This window comes from Macaca thibetana, chromosome 11, assembly GCF_024542745.1.
Source record: "Macaca thibetana thibetana isolate TM-01 chromosome 11, ASM2454274v1, whole genome shotgun sequence".
Taxonomy (NCBI): domain Eukaryota; kingdom Metazoa; phylum Chordata; class Mammalia; order Primates; family Cercopithecidae; genus Macaca; species Macaca thibetana.
The window spans coordinates 119,393,376-119,418,942 of NC_065588.1; the positions used below are offsets into that span (position 1 = coordinate 119,393,376).

General features: G+C 49.6%; 1 protein-coding gene across 10 annotated transcripts in view; it reads right to left on the minus strand.

Moving 5' to 3' along the window:
- The window catches only part of PITPNM2 (phosphatidylinositol transfer protein membrane associated 2), a 169,433-nt gene that overhangs the window by 40,189 nt on the left and 103,677 nt on the right, over positions 1 to 25,567 (minus strand). For all 10 annotated transcript variants that reach the window (XM_050747849.1, XM_050747847.1, XM_050747848.1 and 7 more), the window contains one exon: positions 11,321 to 11,493. In XM_050747849.1, the coding sequence (XP_050603806.1) occupies positions 11,321 to 11,398 (78 nt within the window). In that variant the 5' untranslated portion in view covers positions 11,399 to 11,493. The remainder of the gene's footprint in view (positions 1 to 11,320; positions 11,494 to 25,567) is intronic.

A 25,567-nucleotide genomic window follows, 5' to 3' on the forward strand; every position in this document is an offset into this window, starting at 1 on the left:
GAAGAAGCCACAGATTGCATTAAACTGCAGAAACCTGCGTGTGCATCAGACCCCCCAACCCCTACCTAACAGGGGCCAGGCATGATGGGTGGTTGGTCTGGCAGGAATTGAGGGGAAGGGGAGGTCTGTTCCTGAAGGAGGGGCACTGGCCAGATGCCACATCTACACTCAGGGATCTGATGTGCCCTGCCTCTTCCCCTAGGGCCCTTCACCCAAGCCTCTCTCCCCAGAGGCCCACCAGGACCAAGCAAGGCAGGCTCTGCTCTGCTTGTTCTCCCAGCTCCCTGTCACAGGGGCATGGCCCTGTCTCCTGGCTAGGTCAGCAGCTTCTCCTGCTCATTAGCCTTGACATGGAATTTACTGCACAGCTGAATGAGGTAGGCAGCTTGAAGCACAGGCTGGGCTGAGGCCAGCTCACTGGAGGGAGGGGACAGCTAGGAGTGGCCCTTGCTGCCAAATAGCCTGACCCCAGGGTAGAAATGTGTCTCCTGGACTTGGTGTATGGCTCAGGGGACTGAGGGCTATGCCCCCTGTGCTGGGCTCACTGAAGCTGCCACTCAGGATGTCAGTGCGCAGGCGTGCATGTGTGCACACACATGTGGCGTGTGTGGGGGTGCAGGAGCCAAGGCCCATGGATTCGGGGCTCTTCTGGGTGGAGCAGAAGGTGCATGTGACCAGAGCCATCTCTAGAGATGGCAAAGAAAGGAACCAGGAGGACACTTACAAAGACATCCTCAAGATGACCTACTTGTGGTATACATGGGGAAACTGAGGGCCAGGGACTGTAAGCAACATGTTTGGGCCATACAGCTGGAGGGCCAGATGTGACTGGAGGCAGGAAGGATTCTGGTGGGACTCCTGGGCAATGCACAAGTCCACAGACTCCCCAGAGGATGCCACCTTCTCACTGGCTGCTGCCAACAGCTCATTAAAAACATGTTCTCCTAAATGTAAGGGCTCAAACTATAAAATTCTTAGGAGAAAACATAGGCATAAGTTCTATGACCTTGAATTCGGCAACGGTTTTGAAGCCATGACAACAAAAGCACAAGCAACAAAAGAAAAGACAGATACACTGGACCTCACCAAAATTAACAGCTTTTATGCTTCAAAGGAAACTAAAAAGAAAGTGAAAAAACAACCTACAGAATGGGAGAGAATTTTTATTAACAATATATCTTTTTTTTTTCTTTTGAGACGGAGTCTCGCTCTGTCACCCAGGCTGGAGTGCAGTGGCCGGATCTCAGCTCACTGCAAGCTCCGCCTCCCGGGTTTAGGCCATTCTCCTGCCTCAGCCTCCGGAGTAGCTGGGACTACAGGCGCCCGCCACCTCACTCGGCTAGTTTTTTGTATTTTTTAGTAGAGATGGGGTTTCGCCGTATTAGCCAGGATGGTCTCGATCTCCTGACCTCGTGATCCGCCCGTCTCGGCCTCCCAAAGTGCTGGGATTACAGGCTTGAGCCACCGCGCCCGGCCAACAATATATCTTATAGTAACTTGTATCCAAAATATATAAAGAACTCCTCCAATGCAACAACAAAGAAACAACAACCCCATTCAAAAACTGGCAAAGGAGCTGGGCATGGTGTTCTACACCTGTAGACCCAGTTACTCCAGAGGTGAAGTTGGCAGGATGGCTGGAGCCCAGGAGTTCAAGGTCAGCCTAAGCGGCATAGCAAGATTCCATCTCTAAAACAATAATAAGAAAAATAAAGGCAAAGAACTTGAACAGACATTTCTACAAAAAGATTATACAAATGGTCAATGAGCAAATGAAAAGATGCTCAACATCATTTGTCATTAGGGAAATGCAAATCAAAACCATAATGAGATACCACTTCACACTCACTGGGGCGGTTAAAAAGACACACAGCAGCAAGTGTTGTTCAGGGTGTGGAGCAATGGAACCCTCGTGCATTGACAGCGGGAACGTAAAATGGTGCAGCTGCTGTGGCAAACAGTTTGGCGATTCCTCAAAAAGTTAAACATAGAGTTACCATATGACCCAGCAATTCCACTCGAAGTAAATATCCAAGAAGAGGAAAACATATGTCCACATAAAAACTTATACACGAATATTTATGGCAGCATTATTCACTGTAGCCAAAAAGTGGAAACAACCCAAATGTCCACCAACAGATGAACGGGTAAACAAACTGTGGCCTACCATGGAATGGAATATTATTTGGCCATAGAAAGTAATGGAGCACTGGCACATGATACGACAAGGATGAAACCTGGAAATATTATGCTGAGTGAAAGAAGCCAGACACAAAAGGACACATATTGTATGATTCCATTTATATAAAATGCCCAGAATAGTGGAATCTATAGAGACAGAAAGCACATTATTGGTTGCTTGGGGCTGGGGTGAAAATAGTGATTTCCTTTTTGGGGTAATAGAAATGTTCTAAAATTGATTCTGGTGACGGTTGTACAACTCTGAATAGGCTAAAAATCACCGAACTGTGCACTTTAAATGGATGAGTCATGTGGTGTGTGACTTATATCTCAATAAAGCTGTTATAAAACAAAACAAACAGAAACCAATCCTGCCTCTTGCACTTACTAAGATCAAAAAAATCAAATGTGGCAAGCAGGAAGGGGCCTCGCTAGCACTGTGAGAGAGAGATGGGTCACCTCTAAGCATCTCTCTGCCACGAATGTCCCTCCTAGTGTCCAAAAGCTCAGTTTTCTGCTTATGCAGGAAACCTCATGTTTGAGGCAGTGGCGACTTTAAGCCGAGCATCTGTTTCCATGGAGATATGACGGGCTAGCCAAGGGCATCCTCGGTCAGCTTCTTGAACAGCAGGGGTGTGTGTGTGTGTGTGCATACACGTAGGCACACGGATGCACATGCATATACAGGCACAGGCCTCTCTAAGGCACAAAAATGTGCTATATCTCCATGGCCCAGAGCAACTAAGTCCCCTTCCAACTTTCCTAAGGGGATGTTGGTTACTGCAACATCCCCTTAGGAAAGGTGTATTAGTACTATTACCCCCAAGTCACAGATAAGACGATCAAGGCTATGAGAGGCTCAAACTTATCCAAGGTCACACAGTTACTAAATGGCACAGCCAGGCCATGAATTCAGACCTGTGTCATTCCAGAGCCTGCTCAGCCCATAGCACCAAGGTGCCTCAATGAAAAGACCTCAGCATAAGGTGGGTGCTCCGTAAATTCTTATTGAACAAATAAATGAACTCTAGTCCCAACTCTGACCAACTCCCTCTCCTGGACAAGCAGCTTCTCTCTGGTGTCAATTTCCAAACTATAAGTGGAGACAGGACTACCTATCTGCCCATGCCCTGGTGTAATGGGTGGAATGTCCCCACCAGGCCCTTGGAATGTGACCTTATTTGGAAATAGGGTCTTTGCCGATGTAATTGGAGTGACGTGGCCACAAGCTAAGGAATGCTTAGAGCCACCAGAAGCTGGAAGAGACAAGGAAGGGTCTACCCGTAGAACCTTTGGAGGAAGTGCAGCCCTGCGGACACCTGCCTCTCCAGTTTCTGGCCTCCAGAACTGTGAAAGAATAAATGTCTATTCTTTCAAACTATGCAGTTTGTGGTTCTTTGTTATGGCAGCACCAAGAAGTAAGATACTTGGGATGCTGGCAGGCTCAGTGAGAAGGTGTGCAGGACAGGGGGTTCAGAGCTGCCTGCAGGAGTCTCTTTGGGCAGAGGCCTGGTGACCCACCTGCCAGCAGCTGAGGGTGGAGCCAGGACAGGGTCCAGGAGGGTCCCTTCCACCTTGGCCTTGCTGGGTGGCTGCGCAGAAGCCCCTGCCCACTCAGGCAGACTTCATGCCTTTTTCAGGACAGCAGGCTCACCCAGCAGCATCCTGTGCGGGCTCTGGGGAGGATACCTCCTGTCTCTTCCAGCTGCTGTTGGCTCCCGGTGCTCCTTGGCCCATGCTATATCTCTTCAATCTCTGCTTCATCTTTCCTGTGTCTCGGTCCTTTCCTTTTCTTATAGGGAAAATAGTCATTCATTCAGGGACCTCTCTAAATCCAGAATGATCTTATTTTAAGATCCTTAACAAATTACATCTTCAGAGACCCTATTTCAAAATAAGGTCACATTCTGAGATTGCAGGTGGATGCAGATTCTGGGGGGCACACTGGTCACCAGTGGGGCATGTGCCCACAATGGCCTCCTGTGAGTGAGCTTCAGCCTGCCTGCTGGAGAAACAAGCGCACTACCCTGATGGCCTCCCACCTGTCCCTCATCTCTCAGTGGGGCAGGTGGGGTCCTCACCACCACCCAGCCCTTGGCCACATACGTCTTCAGTCACCAGCACTTTCCCCAGTGTATGGCAACTCTTCATGCTGACCCCAGCACCCCGGGCCTTGCTGCCCACAGGTGACCCTGGGCTATGTGTAGTTCTGAGTATTTGAGCACTGGAAGGCAGAGCTGTGAAAGGGAGAGCACTGGCTTCAGAATCAGACAGGGTGGAGAGCATGTAACCTCCAACAGCTGGAACTTCAGAGAAGGGGTGGACTAGGAGACCTCAAAGTGCTCCACTAAAAGCAATGTGAAAAAGGCAGCCCACCACATCTCTGGGCAGACTGGTATCATTAGGCCAGCTATGCACCCTTGGGCAAGTTCCTTGACATCTCTGAGCCTCAAGCTGTCATCTGGGGATGGGGATGAGTACCACCAACTGTGCAGGTTATCGTGAGGATTAAAGCAGGTTCTGATCACTTGCTGGACACTGATTCAGTGGGCTGTGGAGGGGTGTGAGGGCTGCAGTCAGTGGCAGAGCCGCTGGGACCCAGACGGGACCCTCTGTACAGCACTTTGGTATTTCATGAAATAGATGCTAGGGAAAGACTGTTCGAATGAAGAATGGATTCTAGTTCCAACTGTCACCAGGAACTTCAAAGCTGGCATCACCAAGGGCAGCCAGTCCTCCCCAAGCTGACCTCTGGCTCCCCACCAGCGATGGTGTCCGAAGGGGGCAGGCCTCTCCTGGCACAGCTACTCAGTCACGCCACGTAGGAGCAAGCTCTTCTCGAGTCACTCTGATCTCTGCCACATGAGCAGCCACCCCCTTGTCCCTGCCGACCATTCCCCTAAACAGTGCTGCAGTGCTGTTTTCAGAGACGGTGGCAGTTGGACAGCAGAGACAGGCCTGGCTCCCCAGGGGCTGATGAAGGAGTTTGGGGGAGGATGCAAAGAAAAATCAAGACCTAGAAACCCCTGAAAGCAGCCGTTCCCAGGGTCTTGGCCAGGCCACCTCCGGCCACTCCCTTGGCAGCACACATTCGCTCAACACCTCCGATGGACGGCCCTCTCCCAGCCAGGCAGATGATTTTGTTTTCTCACCTTTAACACGGTGTATATTGAGTGCTGCTCCAGCAGGGTGCCAGGCACTTTGACACGTGAGCCCAGCCCATCTTTTTCACAACCTTCCAGTGGGGCAGCTCGCACAGAGGAAGGCCTATTCCTAGCTGCCACTGGCTGGCAAGCGGCACAAGTGGAAAATGATAACTAAGGTCTTCTTCTTATTCTTTCCACAAAAATGCAGCAGCCTTCTTGAAGGCCTGTCCATCTCAGGAGGCCAGTGCAGACTGTGCCCTTGAGCCTGTGCTGAAACGTATGTGAAATCTATCTTCCCAGAGAACGGGAAACACTTTCTTTCATCCCCCTCTGCAACTTGGCCCTCGGCACAGGCAGGGCACAGGAAAGTCTGGTGACTTCCACTTACTTTTTAGCAGTGTTACTGAGGTATGACTGACATACAATAAGCTGTACACATGTAAAGGAGCAGCTGGTGATTCTGATGTATGTTCACAGTTTTGAGTTCCATCACCCTACGGTGACAAGAGCCCTAGGAACCGTGGGTTAGAAAAAGGCCAGAGCGGGGACAGACGGGCAGGTGGGGCTGAGAAGAATGAGTGCCCTCAGGACCCAGAGGGGCAGAGGAAGCTGCCTGGAGGAGGGGCATTCACACCAGCCCTGCGGGAGGGGCAAAAGCTCTCAAGATGGAAATCGGGCTGAGAGTAGGGGTCTTGGTGACAGGAAGGGCACAGGTCATGCCTCTAGTCTCCAAGTCGGGGTGGCCTGAACCTCTCCCCTCCTGCCCACCTGCTCTGCCCTCAGGCCTGAGAGCCACAGCACAGGCTGGGGGTGAGAGGGGAGATCCCTCCCAATACTGCCTCCTTCCCAATCTAGATACTGGCACCTCCTGGTCCTCTCAGCCTGCCAGGGTGCCCTCACCTCTGAGATTGGCAGCAGCCTCCCTTGGCCTACTAGGGGTCCCAAAGAGGCCACCTAGGAGCCCAGATATCTGAACTCCAACCCTGGCTCTGTGGGCCTCAATTTCCCCATATGTAAAATGGGAAACTATGCTCTCTGAGAGCCTAGCTTAAGTTACAGATAAAGAAACTGACCGGGCGTGGTGGCTCATGCCTATAATCCCAGCACTTTGAGAGACCGAGGTGGGCGGATCACCTGAGGTCAGGAGTTTGAGACCAGCCTGGCCAACATGGTGAAACCCCATCTCTACTAAAAATACAAAAATTAGCCAGGCATGGAGGGGGGTGCCTGTAATCCTAGCTACTTGGAAGGCTGAGGCAGGAGAATCGCTTGAACCCAGGAGGCAAAGGTTGCAGTAAGCTGAGATTATACCACTGCACTTCAGCCTGGGGAACAGAGTGAGACTTTGTCTCAAAAAAAAAAAAAAGAAAAAGCAACCAACAGGAGCACTAGCCCCTTGGGTCTAGTGGTGTGTGTGTGTGTGTGTGTGTGTGTGTGTGTGTGTGTGTGTGTCTGAGTAGGTGCATGTATACATGTGCACATATGTGCACATGCTGTGTGCATGCACGTGTCTGTGTAGGTGTGTGCATGTGTCTGCATGTATTTGTGTACATACCTGTATGCATAGGTGGCTGTGCTTGCATGTACACATGTTGTGTGTGGACACACACGTGTGTGTGTGCACTAGAGCCATTGGTGAGGAAGGAAGGAGCAGCCCATGTACACCAAAGAGGATATGAGCCAGAAACTGGGAAAACAGACCCACAGACCTAAACCCTGCCCTGCGACACTCACTGTCCAGCAGTAAGCAGACAGACACCCACAAAGAGGTGGAAGGCACTAGGTGCCCAGGCGTGGGACCAACAGGAAACTGCGAGGATTCAGGGAAAGAAATCACTCATGCTGCCCATGGAGATCAGAAAAGCCTCCGAGAAGGACGCAGCATGTGGGCTGGTCTGAAAGACGGGCAGAAGGACCCTTGAGATAACCTGGGGACTCTTCTGTTTCAAAACATACTCACTAGGGTAGCATTTATTTAAAAAGAGGACAGTAAGTGCTGGTGAGGATGTGGAGAAACTGGAAACTTTATACATTCCCAGTAGGAATGTAAAATGGTGCAGCCACTGTGGAAAACAGTCTGGTGGTTCCTCCAGACATCAAGCATAGCGTCACCATGTGACCCAGAAATTCCCTTCCTAGGTGTAGACCAGGAAGAATTGAAAACAGATACTTGTATGCTAATGTCAACCCAAATGTCCATCAATGGATGAATGGATAAGCAAAATGTGATCTGTTCATACAACGAAATATGATTCAGCCATAAAACGTAATGAGGCACTGACACATGCTCTGACATGGATGAACCCCAACAACATGATGCTGAGTGAAAGAAGACAGACACAAAGAGCAACACAGTGAAGGATTCCATGTGTATGAAACATCCAGAACAGGCAAACCCAGGGAGACAGGTAGTACATTAGTGATTGCCAGGGGGTGGGGAGCGGGAATGAGGAGTGACTGTTTAATGGATATGGGGTTTCTTTCTGGGGTGATGAAAGTGTTTTGGAAGTAAAGTTAGTGGCTGCACAACATTGTGAGTATACTGAATGCCACTAAATTGTTCACTTAAAAATAGTTGTTTATGTTATGTGAATTTCACCTCAATAAAAGCAAAACAAGACAACACCCAATCAAGTAAGCCCAAACCCTCTAGTCCCAAAAGAATTTCTTCCAAATGCTATAGAGAGCTGACAACCTGAGCCCCGTCCATGCAGACAGTAAGCAGGCCAGTGCCTTGCCCCTCAGAAGGCACAGGACCCACAGGCTTGCAATGTCTTGGAGCTCATTTTGTTGGAGCTCGAACTGGGGGCTGTGGAGGCCAGAACCCAGCGATGCATCTGCCTGTCTAAGACCCAGCTGGGGCAGGGCTGGCCAGCAGGGGCCTTAAGTACATGGGAAACTTCCCAGTCAGTAGTTCTCGCAGGAACCTATGGCTTCCTGGTAACAACGTGAGGGCAGCAGCACCTCAGACACAGCAATTAGTCCTCAGGCCAGAGACAGCACACACCAAGAACACAGAGGACACAGGTGCAGGGCACTAGCACCTGTGATGTGCAGCAGACCCCCTGCCCCATCACCAAGCTGTCTATCCCACACTCCCAGCCTCAAGGCCTGCCCAGAGGAAAGTTGCCTAGCCAGCCAGCCTGAGCAGGAACAGCAATAACCTCGCTCCCAATCTCCCCTTCTCCCCTCCAAGCATGCTAGCGCCTGTCACAGAAGCACCTCTCCCGGCAATACCTGGCTTCTTTCACCTTTCTTTTTTAACAGGAAAGCAGATGTGTGCACACATGCTTGCTCACTCAGAAGGGGCACAGGGAAAGGCTCTGGAAGCTCAGAGCAGCAGCAATAACTCCAGCCAGCCCTTAGAGGCCACGGTGGCTCTCCCTAGCTGGGAAGGATACCAATCTGTCCAACAGGCTCTCATGAGAGTGCTGCTGCTCATGATGTGTGAGGTAGGAGATGTTTCCATCCTGCCACAATCCTAATCAATGGAGCTTCTCAAAAGACACTGCATGTGTCGGCTAGATGGACGGGGCCTGGCTGCACAGGTGCAGGGAGGTCTGAGCATCTAACAGGGAACTATATGATGCTTAACAATTACATTCATTGGAGGCATAAGGATAAGTGTTCAAAAAAACCCTGGAGTGGCCGGGCGTGGTGGCTCACGCCTGTAATCCTAGCACTTTGGGAGGCCAAGGTGAGTGGATCACAAGGTCGGGAGATCGAGACCATCCTGGCCAACACGGTGAAACCCCGTCTCTACTAAAAATACGAAAATTAGCCGGGTGTGGTAGCGCGTGCCTGTAATCCCAGCTACTTGGGAGGCTGAGGCATGAGAATTGCTTGAACCCAGGAGGCGGAGGTTGCAGTGAGCCGAGATCACAACACTGCACTCCAGCCTGGTGACACAGCGAGACTCCGTCTCAAAAAAACCAAACCAAAACAAAACAAAAAACAAACAAACAAACAAACAACAACAACAGCAAAAACCTGGAGTGACAGGTGTTTTGAGGAGCCCAGAGGTGATTCTATGCCCAGAACAGCTTTGGGATCTCCTAGGGGCTGGAGGCCAGTCCTCCCAATCTTGACAGCCACCAGGAGGCCAGGTGGAGCTGAGGGGCTGCTGTCTGGCTTGGGTGGGAATTGAGAAGCAGTAAGACAACAGCAGCATTGGCAGATCAGCCTGGTCCTTGAATAGGCTGAGCTATTTCCAGAGTGCTCAGAGATGGGGGGCTGATTTAAGCCTCTTCTTCTCTCTCCACTCTCTAGAAATAATTATGGGGTAAGTGGTTCAAGAGGGAATTGAGTGGCCCTTCTGAAGCAGCTCAGAGCAAACAGCCCCCCAGAGACGCTGGGTTCACCTTCCGTTCTTTTCCCAGCCAAGGCTCCCACAAACCCATGCAACTTCCTCAAGCTCCTCCCAAAAGGTAGCTGGGGCTGCAGGCTCTGCTGGGAGCTCATAGCTACCTCCCCTGACCTGGGTGGAAGGTGGGAGCCCAACAGGCGAAGCCAGGGATGGGAGGTAGAGGCCCTGCCTGCCGAAGCCTCTCCCCAACACCAACGACTCAGTCTGACGCTGTAATTAACGGGCTGTACAGCAAGAAGCTGGAGGAGGGCAAGCCCCACTGGGTCGCAGGGACTGGAGGCACTGATATGCCCAGAGGAGCCAGAGCCAGGCCAACAGCAAGTTCATGATAAGTGTGGGAGGCCCAAAGACACCCAGGGACCCAGGGTGCAAGCCTGCAAGCCTTGGCTAGGGAATGATCTGGAGGAAAGCTGCCGGGCTAGGGCATGCCAGGCACTGAGTGTGGACAGGAGGCCAGCAGGAGAGCTGGGATGGAACCTCTACATAGAAAGGACTGTAGCCAGGACCGCAGCAAGTGGGAGCAGTGGTCCCATCTTGGGTCAGCCAGAGGCAGCCAGGTCTTGTGTTCCAGGTTGGTCAGGCACTGAGTAGGGAGACTGGAGGTGTCTCCTAAGCAAGTGTCTCTGGCTCGTCAAAGGAGCCTGTCATCCTCAAACTCCTGCGAGCATCTGTAAGTGAGCCACATGTCTGACACTGCTGTTTTGCAAGCAGTCAGGGTGGTGAGGAAAGCATGGAGCTGGGAACTAGGAGACAGGCCCTGTGCTCCTTGGCAAGAATTTAACATCTCTGGGCCTCATGTGCCTTCCTGTCTGTAGAATGGGGTGCTATGGACTGAATATCTGTGTCCCTCCAAAAGGCCTGACCCCCAGTGTGATGGTATTTGGAGTAGGGGCCTTTGGGTGGTAATCAGGGCTAGATGAGATCATATGGGTGGGGCCCTCACAATGGGACCGGTGTCCTTAGAAGAAAAGGAAGGGTGGAAGATGAGGGATTACTTAATGAGTATGGTGTATTTGAGTGACAGATACCCTACAAGCACCATTTTCCAATCTGTGCATGCAACAAAGTTACAGTTGTATCCTATACATTTACACAAATAAAAAACAGAAAAGAAAAAGAAAAAGAGAAGACACCAGAGCCTGCTCACTTCCTGCCATGTTAGGAAACAGGGAGAAGGTGCCCATGTGCAAGCAAGGAAGAGGGCCCTCATCAGAAACTGCACCTGCCAGGCCTTCATCTGGGACTTCCGGCCCCCAGAACTGTGAGGAAGTATGTTCCTCTATGCCCCCACTTTGTGGTATTTAGTGATGGCAGCCCAGGCAAACTGAAACATAGGGAAACACAGGGATAACGTCTGGGCCAGGGAGATAATGGTGCTGAATGCAAGGGCAAGTGTTTGCGTTGTAGGTGGTAGGACACAGTGCCAGAAAGCAATCCAATGCCATGTGCCCATAGTATGCCCTGTGTGCCTAGCACCGTGCCTAGAGGCCAGGGGTCCAGCACAATTCACACTTACCAGGAAGTTCTGGGACTGTGAAGGCCACAACTCCACCTAACCCACATGTGGTGTCTGTGCGCTGGCGCGACCCACCCTCACCCCATGACCCACCCTTGCCCCATGACCCACCTGTATCATGTACAGCTGGGCAATGCGGTACTCCTCCACGGTCATTGGCAGAGGAATCCGATATTCCTTTATAATCATCTTGGAGTCCAAGCCTTCCCGTCGATGGGGAACTGCAAGTTGAGACTTCTAGGCAAGGTTCCTTAAATAACCATTACAAAATTCACCGAGGACCCCTGGGAGACAGAGAGGACAGAATAGAACAGTCACTTTCTGCAAAGGCTGGTGAATACCGTAGCACAGAGGAAAGGCCCGGTCTAGACCTGAGGCTGGAATTCTGGGCTCTGATCAGGCATGATCCAAAAGTGCAACTTCGATTGAGCAGGTTCTCTCCTTTCCAACCTTTATTTTTCTTGTTTGCTAACAGCTACCAAAAGTACAAGTGAGAGGCTGCGTGTAAGCTCTCTGATCAATAAACAGCCACGGGGAAGTAAAGAATTGTCACTCCATTAGCAAGGGCCAGGGTAAGAACACTGTGCTCTTGTTTTACTCACAATCCTAACAAGCTACAGCATCTATTTCCCTGGTACTGACACAGCAAGTAATGATAGCTGGTCACGGAAAAGCAGGCAGATCAAATAAAACTAAGAAGCACAGACATAAGACATTCACAAGTTAGCGGTCTGAGCCATGCCATTAGGGGCAGATGACATCACTGCATCCCAAGGGGAGACTCTGAGTGATTTAAAGTTTGGTTTCAGTTCAATCCAATAAGAAACATTTATTGGCATCTATTTTATTCCTTCCATTGGGCTATGTCTGGGAAGTAGATGAAACAAGATAAGCAGAGAGTGCACTCATAGCAACCTCTATTTAAGTGACAAAGAATATATTTGATGAAGATTTGCCCCTAAGCAATCACTTTTTTTTTTTTTTTTTAACCGGGCTGGGCGCAATGGCTCACACTTGTAATCCCAACACTTTGGGAGGCCAAGGCAGGCAGATCACTTGAGGTTTGGAGTTCAAGATCAGCTGGCCAACATGGTGAAACCCCGTCTCTACTAAAAATACAAAAATTAGCCGTGGGTGGTTGCAGGAGCCTGTGGTCCCAACTACTTGGGAGGCTGAGGGAGAAGAATCACTTGAACCCAGGAGGTGGAGGCTGCAGTGAGCTGAGATCGCACCATTGCACTCCAGCCTGGGGGACAAGAGTGAAACTCCATCTCAAAAAAAAAAAAAAGAAAAGAAAACTTAGTGCTTGGAAGAGGCTCATACTCAGTTATCTGGAAAATGAAATCACGCCTTAAAACCCAAGCCCTAGATGGCTGAAGTTTTGCCATAAATATCATTTGGTCACCTCCAAAGGTCACATATTGTTAACATGAAGCCAAGGGAAGGTTTTCAGGATGGACGATAAATAAATTTTATATTTATTTATTGTTTAAAGACAAGGTCTCATTCTGCACCCGGGCCAGAGTGCAACGGTGCAATCCCAGCTCACTGCAGCCTTGATCTCCTGGGCTCAAGCTATCCTTCCACCTCAGCCTGCAGAGTAGCTGGGACTACAGGTGTACGCCACCCACACCTGGCTAAGGATAGTATTTTCGCAAGATTACTCCAAGGACCGCAGCCAGGGAGGATTCACAGTGACAACGGGCAAGACTCCTGCTAAGTGATAAAAGCAAGGGCCTGGCCAGTCAGACGACTTCCCCGGGGTATGGCTCTCTATTGGACATTGGAGCATCACCCAGGTGCTAAAGCATTACTGGGTAGCTAACAAGGTTGAGAAAAACATTTACGAGAACTCTCAGGAATACCAGTAGACAGGGTTGAAAGAAGTTCTTAAATAAGCCACTTAGGGAGAGAGACAGAGAGAGGAAAGGTCTGATAAAGACATCCCTTGTGTTGGCCTAAAACAGTGGCCCCCAGTTGTTTAGTTCACAGCAGGTAGGAACGTCAGCCTGAAGTCCATTCAAATTCTCACATCCATCCTGGCATTATGGGAAGCCAAGGCAGGAGGACTGCTTGAGGCCCAGCAAGCTCAAGACCAGCCTGGGAAACATAGCAAGACCCTCCTCTCTATTAAAAAAGAACCCAATTCTCACATCCATTGCTTTAAATATAGTCCAAGTGAAGCTCTTTTTTAGCCAATTAGAGCCTAGATACTTTATATACTCCAGAAACTGCACCCAACATCTGCTGGCTGTAGATAAGATAACCCTGGATCCCAGACCCTGACTTCCCCTTGGAGGTCTCTGACCCAGACTCCCCACGGTGCTGCTGAGCAACATCACCCGGACATAGAAATCCCCCTGGGAAGTTTCCTTGCCCTGTTCCCCTCCTTGGGGTGGCTCCAGGCCCTGCTATATCCAGAAGGACTCTTGCTAGGAGGGGCTTCCCCTCTCCTGCAACCTGTCCGCCAACCTTTCTGATCCCTGATCAACCCCAAAGCCCCCCAGAGGCTGTGCTCAAGTGAAAAGAGACCATTGCTGACCTTCTTCAAGGTCAATGGGTCTAGTTAATAGCTCATGGGACCTGCAAGTTTAGGGCCTGAGGCCTTGTGGAGTTCTTCCCCATACTCCCAGACTCAGCTCCACCTGCCTAGGCCCACTTGTCTATCCTCAAACCTGGCTGGAAGCTGAGGCCACAGGAGAGAGAAGCAATGGCCCTACAGTCCCCAGGCTGCACTTTATCCTGTGAGGTATGAAACAAGAGCTGGCTCAGCCAAAGTAGCAAGGGACCCAAGTCTGACACCTGGCACCTGGATGGACTTCCAGCTGGCTGGGAGGGTAGCACAGGCACCTGATCTGGGAAACTTACATACACAAAGGAGACACAACTTTATGTTTGAGGGAAGTTGGAGAAAAATAGGGTTGGAGACAGGAAGGGAAAACTGAAGTTCAATGGGGGTTGTTTCTGAAGCTTCTTTACATGGTTCTTCATTGAAGTCCCAGAATCGCCCAACCAGGAAGGCACAGCAGGGGCTTGGTGTCAAGCAGCACACCTGTGTGACGTGCAGCACCCACCCCGCCTCTGTGGGGCTTCAGGTGGGCTCCTTTACTGTGGCGCAAATGCAGCGACTCAGAGTGTGCAAGTCTCATTTAGTCATCTAAATAACAGCATGGTCAGACACAGACTCTAAATGTTCTTCAGAAACCTTAGGAGTCTAAGCATTCTGCCCTTTCAGAGTCTTAACCCCTCCAGAGTACATGACCTGCCCTGCTCATCCCCATGCAAATCAGTCCTTTCTCAATCCTCTCAGATTCCAGGCCCACCAGGCACTAGCAAGGCAGAACCCCCTGGGCCAGATTCACCATGTTCCTTAAATGTCTCCATCTCCTCAAATAACAATCAGGGGTGAAATCTCACAGCCTGAGCCAGCACCCAGACACTGGCTTGGGTCTCTGATTTCAGAGGCTCTGTAAGCACGTGTCTGGAACAGATACCTAATGATGTTCCCCCACAGACAAGCTGTCAGATGAGCTGTAATTGCACAGGTGCTGTCCACAGCTCCGCTGGGATATTTTTGCGTGCAGGCAGAGGGACAGAGACAGAGAGGGAACACGCACCTGGAGGGCCCAGAGGCCCCTTGGAAGCTCCTGGCACCTGGGTGGAGTGGGGCAAAGCTTAGGACTGTGGAGGGGCAGCAGCCACATGGTGGAAGAGCATCAGAAAGTGCAAGTGCTCAGGATGCAATTCCATCAATGCTGGCTTAGGGAAAAGCAACCGTGTTTCTGCCCGCGAGGAACTAAAGAGCTGTAGAGGTAAGTAAGTAGGTAGAGACATGGATAGGAAGAAGGAAAGAACAAATAAATGGTTCTATATCTTACAGTTAAGTGCACGGGTGACTAATAGGAGAGGACTCAGAACTCTAAGAGTGACACAGAATGTGAGGGGAGGTGACAGTTTGGAGCTCGCTCTGGGATCTGACTACAAAGCCTCACAATGCCTTTACCAGCTGTGTGACCTCCTGGAAAAGCCCTTGTACCTGCTGAGCCTCGGTCTCTCCATATATAAAGTGGGGATAATACTATCTGACTTCTGGAGTTACCATGAGTGTCATGAAAACAAGATAAGTCACTCAGTCCAGAGGGGTCTCAGGAAAGGCTTCATGGAAGGCAGAGCCAGGCTCTCTGAGATCCATGGGATTCTGCTCGGCAGAGCTGAGGGCAGGTATGAGAAGGACTCAGTCCAGTAAGAAGGAACAGCGTGAGCAAAGGCCCCTGGGCAGGAACGTGGGGCTCCATTGAGTGGCTTCCCACCATGTACGCTGGCATGGCTGGGCTGCTTCCTGGGGAGATAAGGTGGGGCTCTCTGAAGCATGAGTTTAGGGACTTAGACATCCTTAAAGTCCTCTAAAAAATAATTACCTGGCTGGGCACAGTGGCTCACACTTATAATCCCAGCACTTTGGGAAACCAAGGCAGGAGGATTGCCTGAGCCCAGGAGTTAAAGACCAGCCTGGGCAATACAGTGAGATCCTGTCTCTTCAAAAAATCATACAATTAAAAAAAATTAGCTGGGCATCGGCAGCAGACGCCTGTAATCCAGACACTTAGGGAAGCTAAGGGCAGAGCTGAGGGTAGGTGTGAGAAGGACTCAATCCAGTAAGAAGGAACAGCATGAGCAAAGGCCCCAGGGCAGGAACGTGGGGCTCCATCGAGTGGCCTCCCACCATGCACCTCTGGCATGGCTGGGCGGCATCCTGGGGAGATGAGGTGGGAGGATAGCTTGAGCACAGGAGGTCAGGGCTGCAGTGAGCCATGTTTGCGCTACTGCACTCCAGCCTGAATGACAGAGCAAGGCCTTGTCTCAAAAATAAATAAATACAATTTTTTAAAAAAGAAAAAATTATCTGATGTTGAAATCCAACTAACCAAAAAGATAAGTCAAAATGAGGTCATAAATGGAGAAATCCTGATGAACATGGCATTGATATTTTTGAAATCATGGCAATTATGTGATTGAATTGAATATCAAAACCTCAACACTGTACACAAATGATAACATAACTAAGACAAATCTGGAGCAGAAGAACAAAGGTGGAAATATAGTTTCCTCAACTTTCATAGCATAGAAGTTGGTTCATGAAGTAGAAAAATTAGTGAGAAATGAACAGGCAGAGAATGGAGGATTTTTAGGGAAATAAAAGTACTCTGTGGGATACTACAATGGCGGACGCATGTCCTCACACGTTTGTCCAAACCCATATAAAGTACAACATCAAGAGTGAGCCCTCATGTAATCTATGGACGCTGGGTGATGCCATGTCACTGCAGGCTCATTCATTGTAACAAATAGGGCACACTGGTGTGGGATGCTGAGAGTGGGGGAAGGGGCATATGGGAACTCCGTACTTGCCACTCAATTTTGCTGTGAATCTAAAACAGCTCTTAAAAAAATAAAGTTTAGGTGGCTCACGCCTTAATCCCAGTACTTTGGGAGGCCAAGATAGGTAGATCACTTGAGGTCAGGAGTTTGAGACCAGCCTGGGCAACATGATGAAACCCCATCTCTACAAAAAATACAATAGTTAGCCAGGTGTGGTGGAGTGCCTGTAGTCCCAGCTACTTGGGAGGCTGAGGTGGGAGGATCCCTTGAGCCTGGGAGGTGGAGGTTGCAGTGAGCCAAGATTGTGCCACTGCACTCCAGCCTGGGTGACAGAGTGAGACCCTGTCTCAAAAAATAAATAAAGTTTATTATTTAAAAAAATAATGACTTTAACCTTTTAAAAGTTGGTCTCTCAGAAAATAGATTAGAGGTCACCAGGATCTAGGGTTGGAGGAGATGGGAGTAGCTGTTTAATGGTTACAGAGTTTCTATTTGGGTGATAAAAAAGCTTTGGAAGTGGTAGTGGTGACGGTTGCTTAACATTGTGAATATACTCACTGCGATGAAATAGTACACTGAAAAACTGTTAAAATGGCAAAGTTTATGATATATATATATATACTTACCACAATTTAAAAAAATCAATAATATACCAAAACCATTGAGTTGTATGCTTTAAATGAGTATATGTATGGTATGTCATTATACTTCAATCAAGCTATTTTCAAAAGTTTTTCTCTTACCTTTAATCTTTTAGGACTATTATCACTTACAATAAAGAAATCTTTTTCCTCAGGTTAGCAACTCCCATTTCACTTAAGATACATGAAAATTGATACATTTGTCTGGTTAAATTCAAATAACATTAAATTTAATTTTTACTTTAAAAATTCATGTAGAACATGATACTTAAAAAAAAAATTATTACTACTCTGTATATGTCTGTCTGGATGAAGAGTATGGAATAAATGTTCACTGAATGCTGGAGAGGGTTCCATCAGATGGATGGAATTTGTGGGCAACTTTTACCTGCACTTTATTACCTGATGTTTCAAAAGGCAGCAGCTGCAGCATTTGAGTGGTGTGTGTGTAAACAGACAGAGAAGGGCTGGTAGTGTTGTGATTAAAATAAAATAATCAGCTAGACCTTCTGCCACCTCCCAGCTGTGACTGGGCAAACTGCTTAATCCTTTGATCTTTCGTTTTGTCTTCTGGGGGTAAGAACCACCCTGCCCACAGACACCCTGGGGTGTCTGTGGATTAAATGAGATGATGCACATGAAGTGCTCAGCCCTTTTCCAACCAGCGTTCAACTACCAGGAGCGAGCAAAAAGGTGGCACTGCTGTCCCTAGCAGGGTCTGGAAGGCGGGTCCCTGAGACACAGGGCCTGTGGGCTTCCTGGTAGGGCTGCTTACCCCCAGGTGCAGACAATAAACCCAGACCTGAAGGAGGAGCAGCCCTGCTGTGGTGCTGGCTGGCCTTACAGCAAGACACGGGCCTGCTGGGGTGAGATAGAGTCCTCCTCACTTTCTCCCTGGTTGAGCTGAGGCCAGGGACACGGCAGACCCTCCTCGTATCAGAGCAGTGTGACTTGTGTGTCTGTCTCTCCCTGGAGCCCCCTTGGCCCGAAGCTGAACCCTCACTCAGACAATCTCATTACACCCAGTCTGGCTGCCTGGGTGCAAACGAGACAGACACACATTTCATCTCGTCTCTGCTGGAGTCGTGATGGGTTAGACAGAATTAGGTTTTACTGCTGTCTACAGGGCATCTTTTGGGGCCTGGCACAGCCAGAGGAAAAAAGACACATACAGGTCTCCAGAGGCCCTTCGGGGAAGAAGGCCAGGCAAGGGGTCTGGGTGGCCGCCCACACGCACAGCCCACATGGCTCTGCTCCAGGGATGATGGGACTCTTCGCTGGGCTTCAAATGTGGCACCTGGGCCCTGGCTCTTAGAAAAGTCTTCAGGTTCCAGACCCCAGCATTCACGACCCTAGAAAGAACCCCCAGCCCCATGTTCATTGATGTCTTTGAGGAAACACCTAGCCAGACCATGTCAGAGTGGGGCCACTCAGGGTGGCCATGGAGCAAGAGACCAGCCGTGGGCAAGGCGCGAGGTACAGGCTGCACCCGGACCAGGGTTCCAGGCACAGGCAGACAAACAAGAGCTATGAGGGATGTCACCCAAAGATTCAAGGGCATGGCTTCCCACCAAGACACAGAGCACCAGCTGGGCCTCCCAGGCTGGAGCCCAGAGATCTTCCTGAACCACCCAGGCAGTAGAGGAGAAAAGCGACACAGAAGGAGCTTCAGGTTCATGAGGCAGGGGTGGCCAGGTTGGAGGCATGTGATGAAGATGAATAATGAAGTGGATTATTGGGGTTTGGCCCAGGATGAGGTGGGGTGGACCGAGCAGGGAGGTGGACAGCTCCTTTGAGCAGAGGCCATGAGACACCCTGACTGGGAGGGAAAGCACGAGAATTGAATTTACAGAACTTAATCTGTTTTTCCGTGATTAGCAGGGGTCTGACGTCACAGATGGAATTTAGGAGTGAGGCTGTGCAAAGTCAAGCGGGGATGGAATCCATCCAAATGCAGTTCAGCTGCATTCTGGCTATTAAATCTGGAAGCTACTCCAAGCCAGGCCAGCGGGAGCTCCGGCTTTTGCAGCAGTGGGAAGCAAGGGAGCCGCCAGCAGGTCTGGGGGCTTGGGACTCAGGACTGCGGGTATCCATAACCTCCTTCTGCCTCCCTTGAGTCCCTTGCCTCTTGCTCTAAGAGAGCTTCCTTCTGCTCTCTGCTTCCCAAACCTACTGGGCCCCAATCAGGATCTGAAGCAGGCAATGGTAAAAGCACTTCTTCTCCAGATGCAGCCAGACAAGGCTCCCCAGGCTTCCCCCAACCATCTATGTGTATCCAGGGACCCAAAGCTCTGGATAAATGGGAGGCGGCACAGAGGGATAAGAGGCTGTTCCTTGTGTCCAGCAACCAGCCCCTACGCCTGGGCTGGGGTTGCGGGAGTGTGTGGCTGCTCTGCAGGTGTGTGTTATGAGGTTAGCACTGATCAGCTGCCTATCTGTGTCCTGAAGCTGAAAGCAGGAGAAGTCACACACCCACAGAATCGTCCAATCCCTGCCCTAGAGTAGTTCTACCTTTATGTGTTAGACACCGGGCTTCCAGCAGAGATTTCTTTTGAAGAAAGGATTTCTGGGCTAAGAAACAAGCAGAGGACCCTGCTGCAGGCCAACCCTCCCTTTACAAATGAGGGGACAAAGGCTCAGGAAACGGGCAGAGAGCTGGGTTGGGAACAAGGATCCTGACTCCCAGCTTCTTCCTCCACCCAGCCACATACCTCCAGGCATTAGAGGAGAAAAGCGACACAGAAAGAGCTTCAGGTTCATGAGGCAGGGGTGGCCAGGCTGAAGGGGCAAGGACCAAGGAGACTTTGAGCAGGAGGACACAGCTCCTACCCTGCCCCACAGTTTCCTTGACACCTTTAAGTAGGACGTGACTCCTTCCTCTAACGCTGGCCTGGGCAGTGAAGGGGGGATCCCAGAGAGCCTTAAAGCCCTGGGCACTGCTGCAGTTAACCCAAATCCCACAGAAAGTCATGAATCTCACCATTGTACGCCTGGAGTGCCAAGCTGGGGCAACTGCCAAGCCACTGCAGAAGTTGGCCACCAGAACCCACAGCACAGCAGCCACCTGAGGGCACCGTGGGGCTTGCAGTGCTCTGCAGCTCCAGGAGCAGGAGTGGGATGGTAGAGTTATGAGGCATCTCTATGTAATGCCTCAACCCAAACAACAGCCCCAGGGAAGCAGTGGTGCAGACCACAGAGCAGGCTCCGAGAGGGCGCATCCTGCTTAAGGACTGCGGCAAGGCAAGGGAGCTCTGTTTTTATGACTCCTCCTTCCTGGCTGTGGCTGTCGGCATAGCACCCTCAGTTGGGTGGAAAAGGGCACAGATGTGCATGTGAGGAAATAAGCTTGAAACTCAGAGCCTCCAAGATGATGAGCATGGCATGAAGGAGAATTATCTGGAACTCACCTCCCACCTCGGTCCTCTGGGGACCCTGCTGGTCATGGAGCTACTACCACTACCACACTGGCCTCCAGGGTTGGTGCTCCCCTAATTTAACACTGAGTATGGCTGAAATAAGGCTGGGCCCTTAAACAAAATGCCACGGGAGGCTCAGATGTGACAACAGAAACAAGCCCAGAGGGGACCTTGGCCCCAGCAGTTAGGGTCTAAGCTGTGGCTACAAAATCGTAGGCTGGGGTTTGCTCAGAGGCCTTCCTTTCTCACTTCTGGTCACCTCCCTGAGGCTACCACCATTTCAGCAGCAGCACCCAGACCATCCTCCTATATAAGAAGTGCCGAGGTTTTTCAGGAGGCCATTGGCCTTAGAAATAGCCAGTCCTTTAGGGGTGAAAGCTCCCAGCATCTGGGGCAGGCAGGAGGGAGGGCCCCCTGAGATGCTTAGAGGCTGGGAGCCCATTGGCAGAGAGCTGGCTGTGCTGCAGGCCCTGTCCCTAAGCAAAACTCAACTCGATCAATTCTCCGGGGAAATCAGAGCTTTCCGGAACCATCCAAGACACCAGAGTTGGTAAGAGGCACTGCTGAGATTTTCACCCGGGTTACTCCTGAACTGGTGATAAGCCCTTGTGATGACAGAGAAGATACATAATGAGAATACAAAGCCCTGAGTGCTTACTCCTCTGGGCCAGCCTTCAGAACTCTGACAGGACACCCCAGGAGGGCCCAGCTCCTACAGTCCTCCTTCACTGATTCAGTTCCTTCACTATTTCTCACTCCTGATTTTACACCTTCTCTCCATCTTGAGTCTTCTTTACTTTTTTATTATTAATTTTTTTGGACATGGAGTCTCACTCTTTGCCCAGGCTAGATAGAGCACAGTGGTGCAATCCTAGCTAACTGCAGCCTCCAACTCCCGGGCTCAAGTGATTTTCCTGCCTCAGCCTCCTAAGTAGCTGGGACCACAGGCATGTGTACCATGTCTGGCTCCACTCTTCTTTGTTTCCTCAAATTCCCATCATCAAATGGACTGACCCACTGCACCAATCCACTAGCTGCTGTTGCAATGCATGGACGTCTCTGCTCCCATTGAAGGCCAACTCTCTGTCACTAGGGTCCAAGCCCTTTTGTCATTTCTCCCAAAATGCTCCCTAACGGACCTCCCCATTCACCATCAGCATTCAAACATGCAAGTTATAGCTCCCATATCTGCAAAAACAAAACAAGACCCCACAGCCCCCTCACTCCATCTCCTTGGCACCATCCCGCTTCCTTGATCCCCTTTATAGCAAATCCTCCTCAAGCTTAGCTATACTTGCTGTTTCCACTGTCTCACCTCCCGATCTCTTTCCAACCCACTTTGACCACCCCCACTCCACTGAAACCATATTGGTCAAGGTCACAAATGACCTCCACGTGGCTAAGTCGGCAGACAATTCTCATCAAATTCTGTCTTTCCTTAATTCCCGCATTTAACATAAATGGATTGAATGTTGGCTGCAGATGCCTCCCCATGGCTTGTGAGCAGGTGGGCACAGTCCCGGGATCGAGTTTTTCCCTGGATAAGGTTCTCCTCTTTACTCAGCCAACATACCTCCCAATAAACTTCCACTTGGAGCCCACCATGTGCAAGATTCCAGCACTGAGGCTCTCAGCCAACTTATTCGGGTGCTTGTTAGTTATCAGCTGCAAATAATGAATTTTTGTTGTTCCAAAACAACAGCTGGTATTGTGCAGCCCGCAAGGAGCACTGTGGGGCCAACCTCAAGTCCAGAGAGGCACAAATGCCATGCTGGAGTCTCAGCAGCCAGTGTCCCAGTCCTGCCTCCTTAAGCCCACCCTACGCATGGTACCAAAGGTGCACTAGCCCACCACTCTGAGCCCCAGTGGCTCCTTCTGCAATAGCTACAGCTGAGCGGGGTGCAGACCCAGCCTTCCCTGGGTGTCGCAGCGAGGGTGTCACAGTCCTTTAGCTCAGAGAAATTGCCCACAGCTCCCTGTGCTGCCTAAGACGGGGTTTCCCGAACTTGCCACATTACAACAGTCAACTGGAGTTGACTCCTTAAAGACACAGATGCCAGAGCAGCTGAACAGTCAGAGACTTAGTCCCCACCCTGACCCTGGTCCCCCATTCTTCATGCATCCTGTGAGGAGGAGGGTGTAGGAGAAAATACACAGTCTGCCCAGTCCTGCCTTTCCTGAAGGCATTCCCAGTGTGAACAGTCCCCTCTTGTAAATGATGCCAGGGTCTCATCAGACCCCACACCCCAACAGCCCCCACTCTCTGGTGGGCACATCTGGCAACCAGACTCTTCTGCTTGGTGCTTGGTTTATGAATCTGGCCCACGGTTTTACACACTTGGGCCCTATTAATACATTGTAAGTGACTTAACCCTCACGACTCCCCGGAGTTAGATGTAGTGACGCCACTTATTTAAGTATTTTATTGCAATATAATTCACATGCCATGTAATTCACCCCTTTAAAGTAGTTTTTAGTATACTCACAGAGTATACTTACAGAGGAAAATTCCAGAACATTTTCCTCACCCAAAGAGAAAGCCCGTTTCTCATTAAGCTCATTAAGTAGTCATTTCCCATTACCCCAGCCCCTGGCACCAACTAAGCTGCTTTCTGTTTTGATGGATTTGCCTGTTCTGGACATTTCTTATTGGTGGAGTCATACAATATGTGCTTTCTGTGTCTGGGCTTTTTCACTTGGCATCATGTTTTTGAGGTTCATGTTTTAGCATTGCGAGAACTTCATTGCTTTTTATGACTGAATAATTCTGTGCTGCAAGGCCCCATTTTTATAACTAAGGAGACCCAGGGCTTTGTGTCATTACGGCACCTTGCCCCCATTACTCAGTAAGTGGTGGAGTCAGGTGTATCTTACTGTACAGCCAGGATAGTAAATAGCTTAAGAATTGAACCATCATCTTCTTTACTTAAATCAATTTATATACATATGCATCCCTAGCATTGATAGTAGCATTTTATGACTTACAAATGCTTTTAGGCTTTTTATTCTTGCTTCTTCAGAATGATCTCCTGAGGTGGAAAAGGTAACGATGCTCCCATCTTTGGAAGAAATGAAAGCCCCCACAATTTAAGTGATATATTCCAGGCTAGAGCTATGTATTGATGCGTGAACGGTGGCTGCACCTGACTCTGGATACAACACAAGCTAACAGAGCTGCTTTAATGCTTTTTAATAAAGATGCATGATTTAGAGAAACAATTTTTGGTTTTTTCTTTCAGAATATTTTGTAGTAAGTACAAATCTTCTGGCTGAGGGAAAACCCCACTTAAACTTCATCAGAGAGTGGTTACTTGTTTTTATTCTAATGTTCTTAAATGATCTAGGAAATAAAGGTTAATATCTCTTTCAAAATACAGGCCTCTTGGTTCCAGCCCAAAACAGCTGCATTGCAAAGGGAAAGACCTGGGAATAAGAATTTTTAACAAGTCCCCTAGGTGGCTTGGATCAATGGAAACATTTGCCTAGAAGACAAAGCTCCACAGTCTGGCAAATATAGTCTTTAATATTGTCATCTCAACGCCAACCCCCTCTTTCAGTAAGAATTCTAATCACTCTGAACTCTATGGACCTAACAAATGTTCATTAAGTGCCTCTTAGGGGCCAGGTTCTATGATGGGTGCTAAGGATACAGGGGACCAAGACAGAGGCCTCAGGGAGCCTCCAGGCTCCAGGGGAGATAGACATCACATGAGTTATCAAAACCTAATGAGAAAAAAAGGGTGGGGGGAACGTGATGGGAAATACTATTCAGCCTCAAAAAGAGACAGAATTGGCCGGGTGCAATGGCTCATGCCTGTAATCCCAGCACTTTGGGAGGCCAAGGCAGGCAGATCACGAGGTCAGAAGATCGAGACCATCCTGGCCAACATGGTGAAACCCTGTATCTACTAAAAATACAAAAATTAGCCAGGTATTGTGGTACGTGCTTATAGTCCCAGCTATCCGGGAGGCTGAGGCAAGAGAATCATTTGAACCCGGGAGGTGGAGGTTGCAGTGAGCCAAGATTGCACAACTGTACTCCAGCCTGGGCGACAGAGCAAGACTCTGTTTCAAAAAAAAAAAGACAGACTAACATCACATGAGTCATCAAAACCTAATGAGAAAAAAAGGGTGGGAAGGACCTGATGGGAAATATTATTCAGCCTCAAAAAGGAAGGACATTCTGACACATGCTACAACATGGATGAACTCTGAAGACATTAAGCAAAGTGAAATAAACCAGACACAAAAGGACAAATACTGCATGATTTCACTTACAGGAAGTCCCTAGAGTGTCAAATTCATAGAGACAGAAAGTAGAATGGTGGGTGCTAGGGACTTGGGGAAAAGAGAATGGGTAGTTGGTGTTTAACGAGGACAGAGTTTTAGTTTGGGAAGATGAAAGGGTCCTGGAGATGGATGGTGGTTATGGTTGTATAACAGTGTGAATGTCCTTAATGTCACAGAACTGTACGCTTAAAAATGGTCAACATGGGACCAGGCACAGTGGCTCATGCATATAATCCCACCGTTTTGGGAGACTGAGACAGGAGGGTCACTGGAGGCCAGGTGTTTGAGGCCAACCTGGGCAACATAGTGAGACACCATTTCTCCAAAAAAGAATAAAATTAGCCCAGCATGGTGGCATGTACCTGTAGTCCCAGCTACTCAGAAGGCTGAGGCTGGAGGATCTCTTGAGCGCAGGAGTTTGAGGCTACACTGAGCTATGATTGTGCCACTGCACTCCAGCCTGAGCAACAGAGCAAGACCCTGTCTCTGAAACACACACACACACACACACACCCCTCCTACAAAAGCTCTGACAGGAGCCACAGTGGAGAAGCCAGTGCTGCCTGAGGGTTCCATAACCAGAGAGATCCGACAACAGCTCCCAAGTGTGCTTGTCCAGGAGGGTTCCGTGC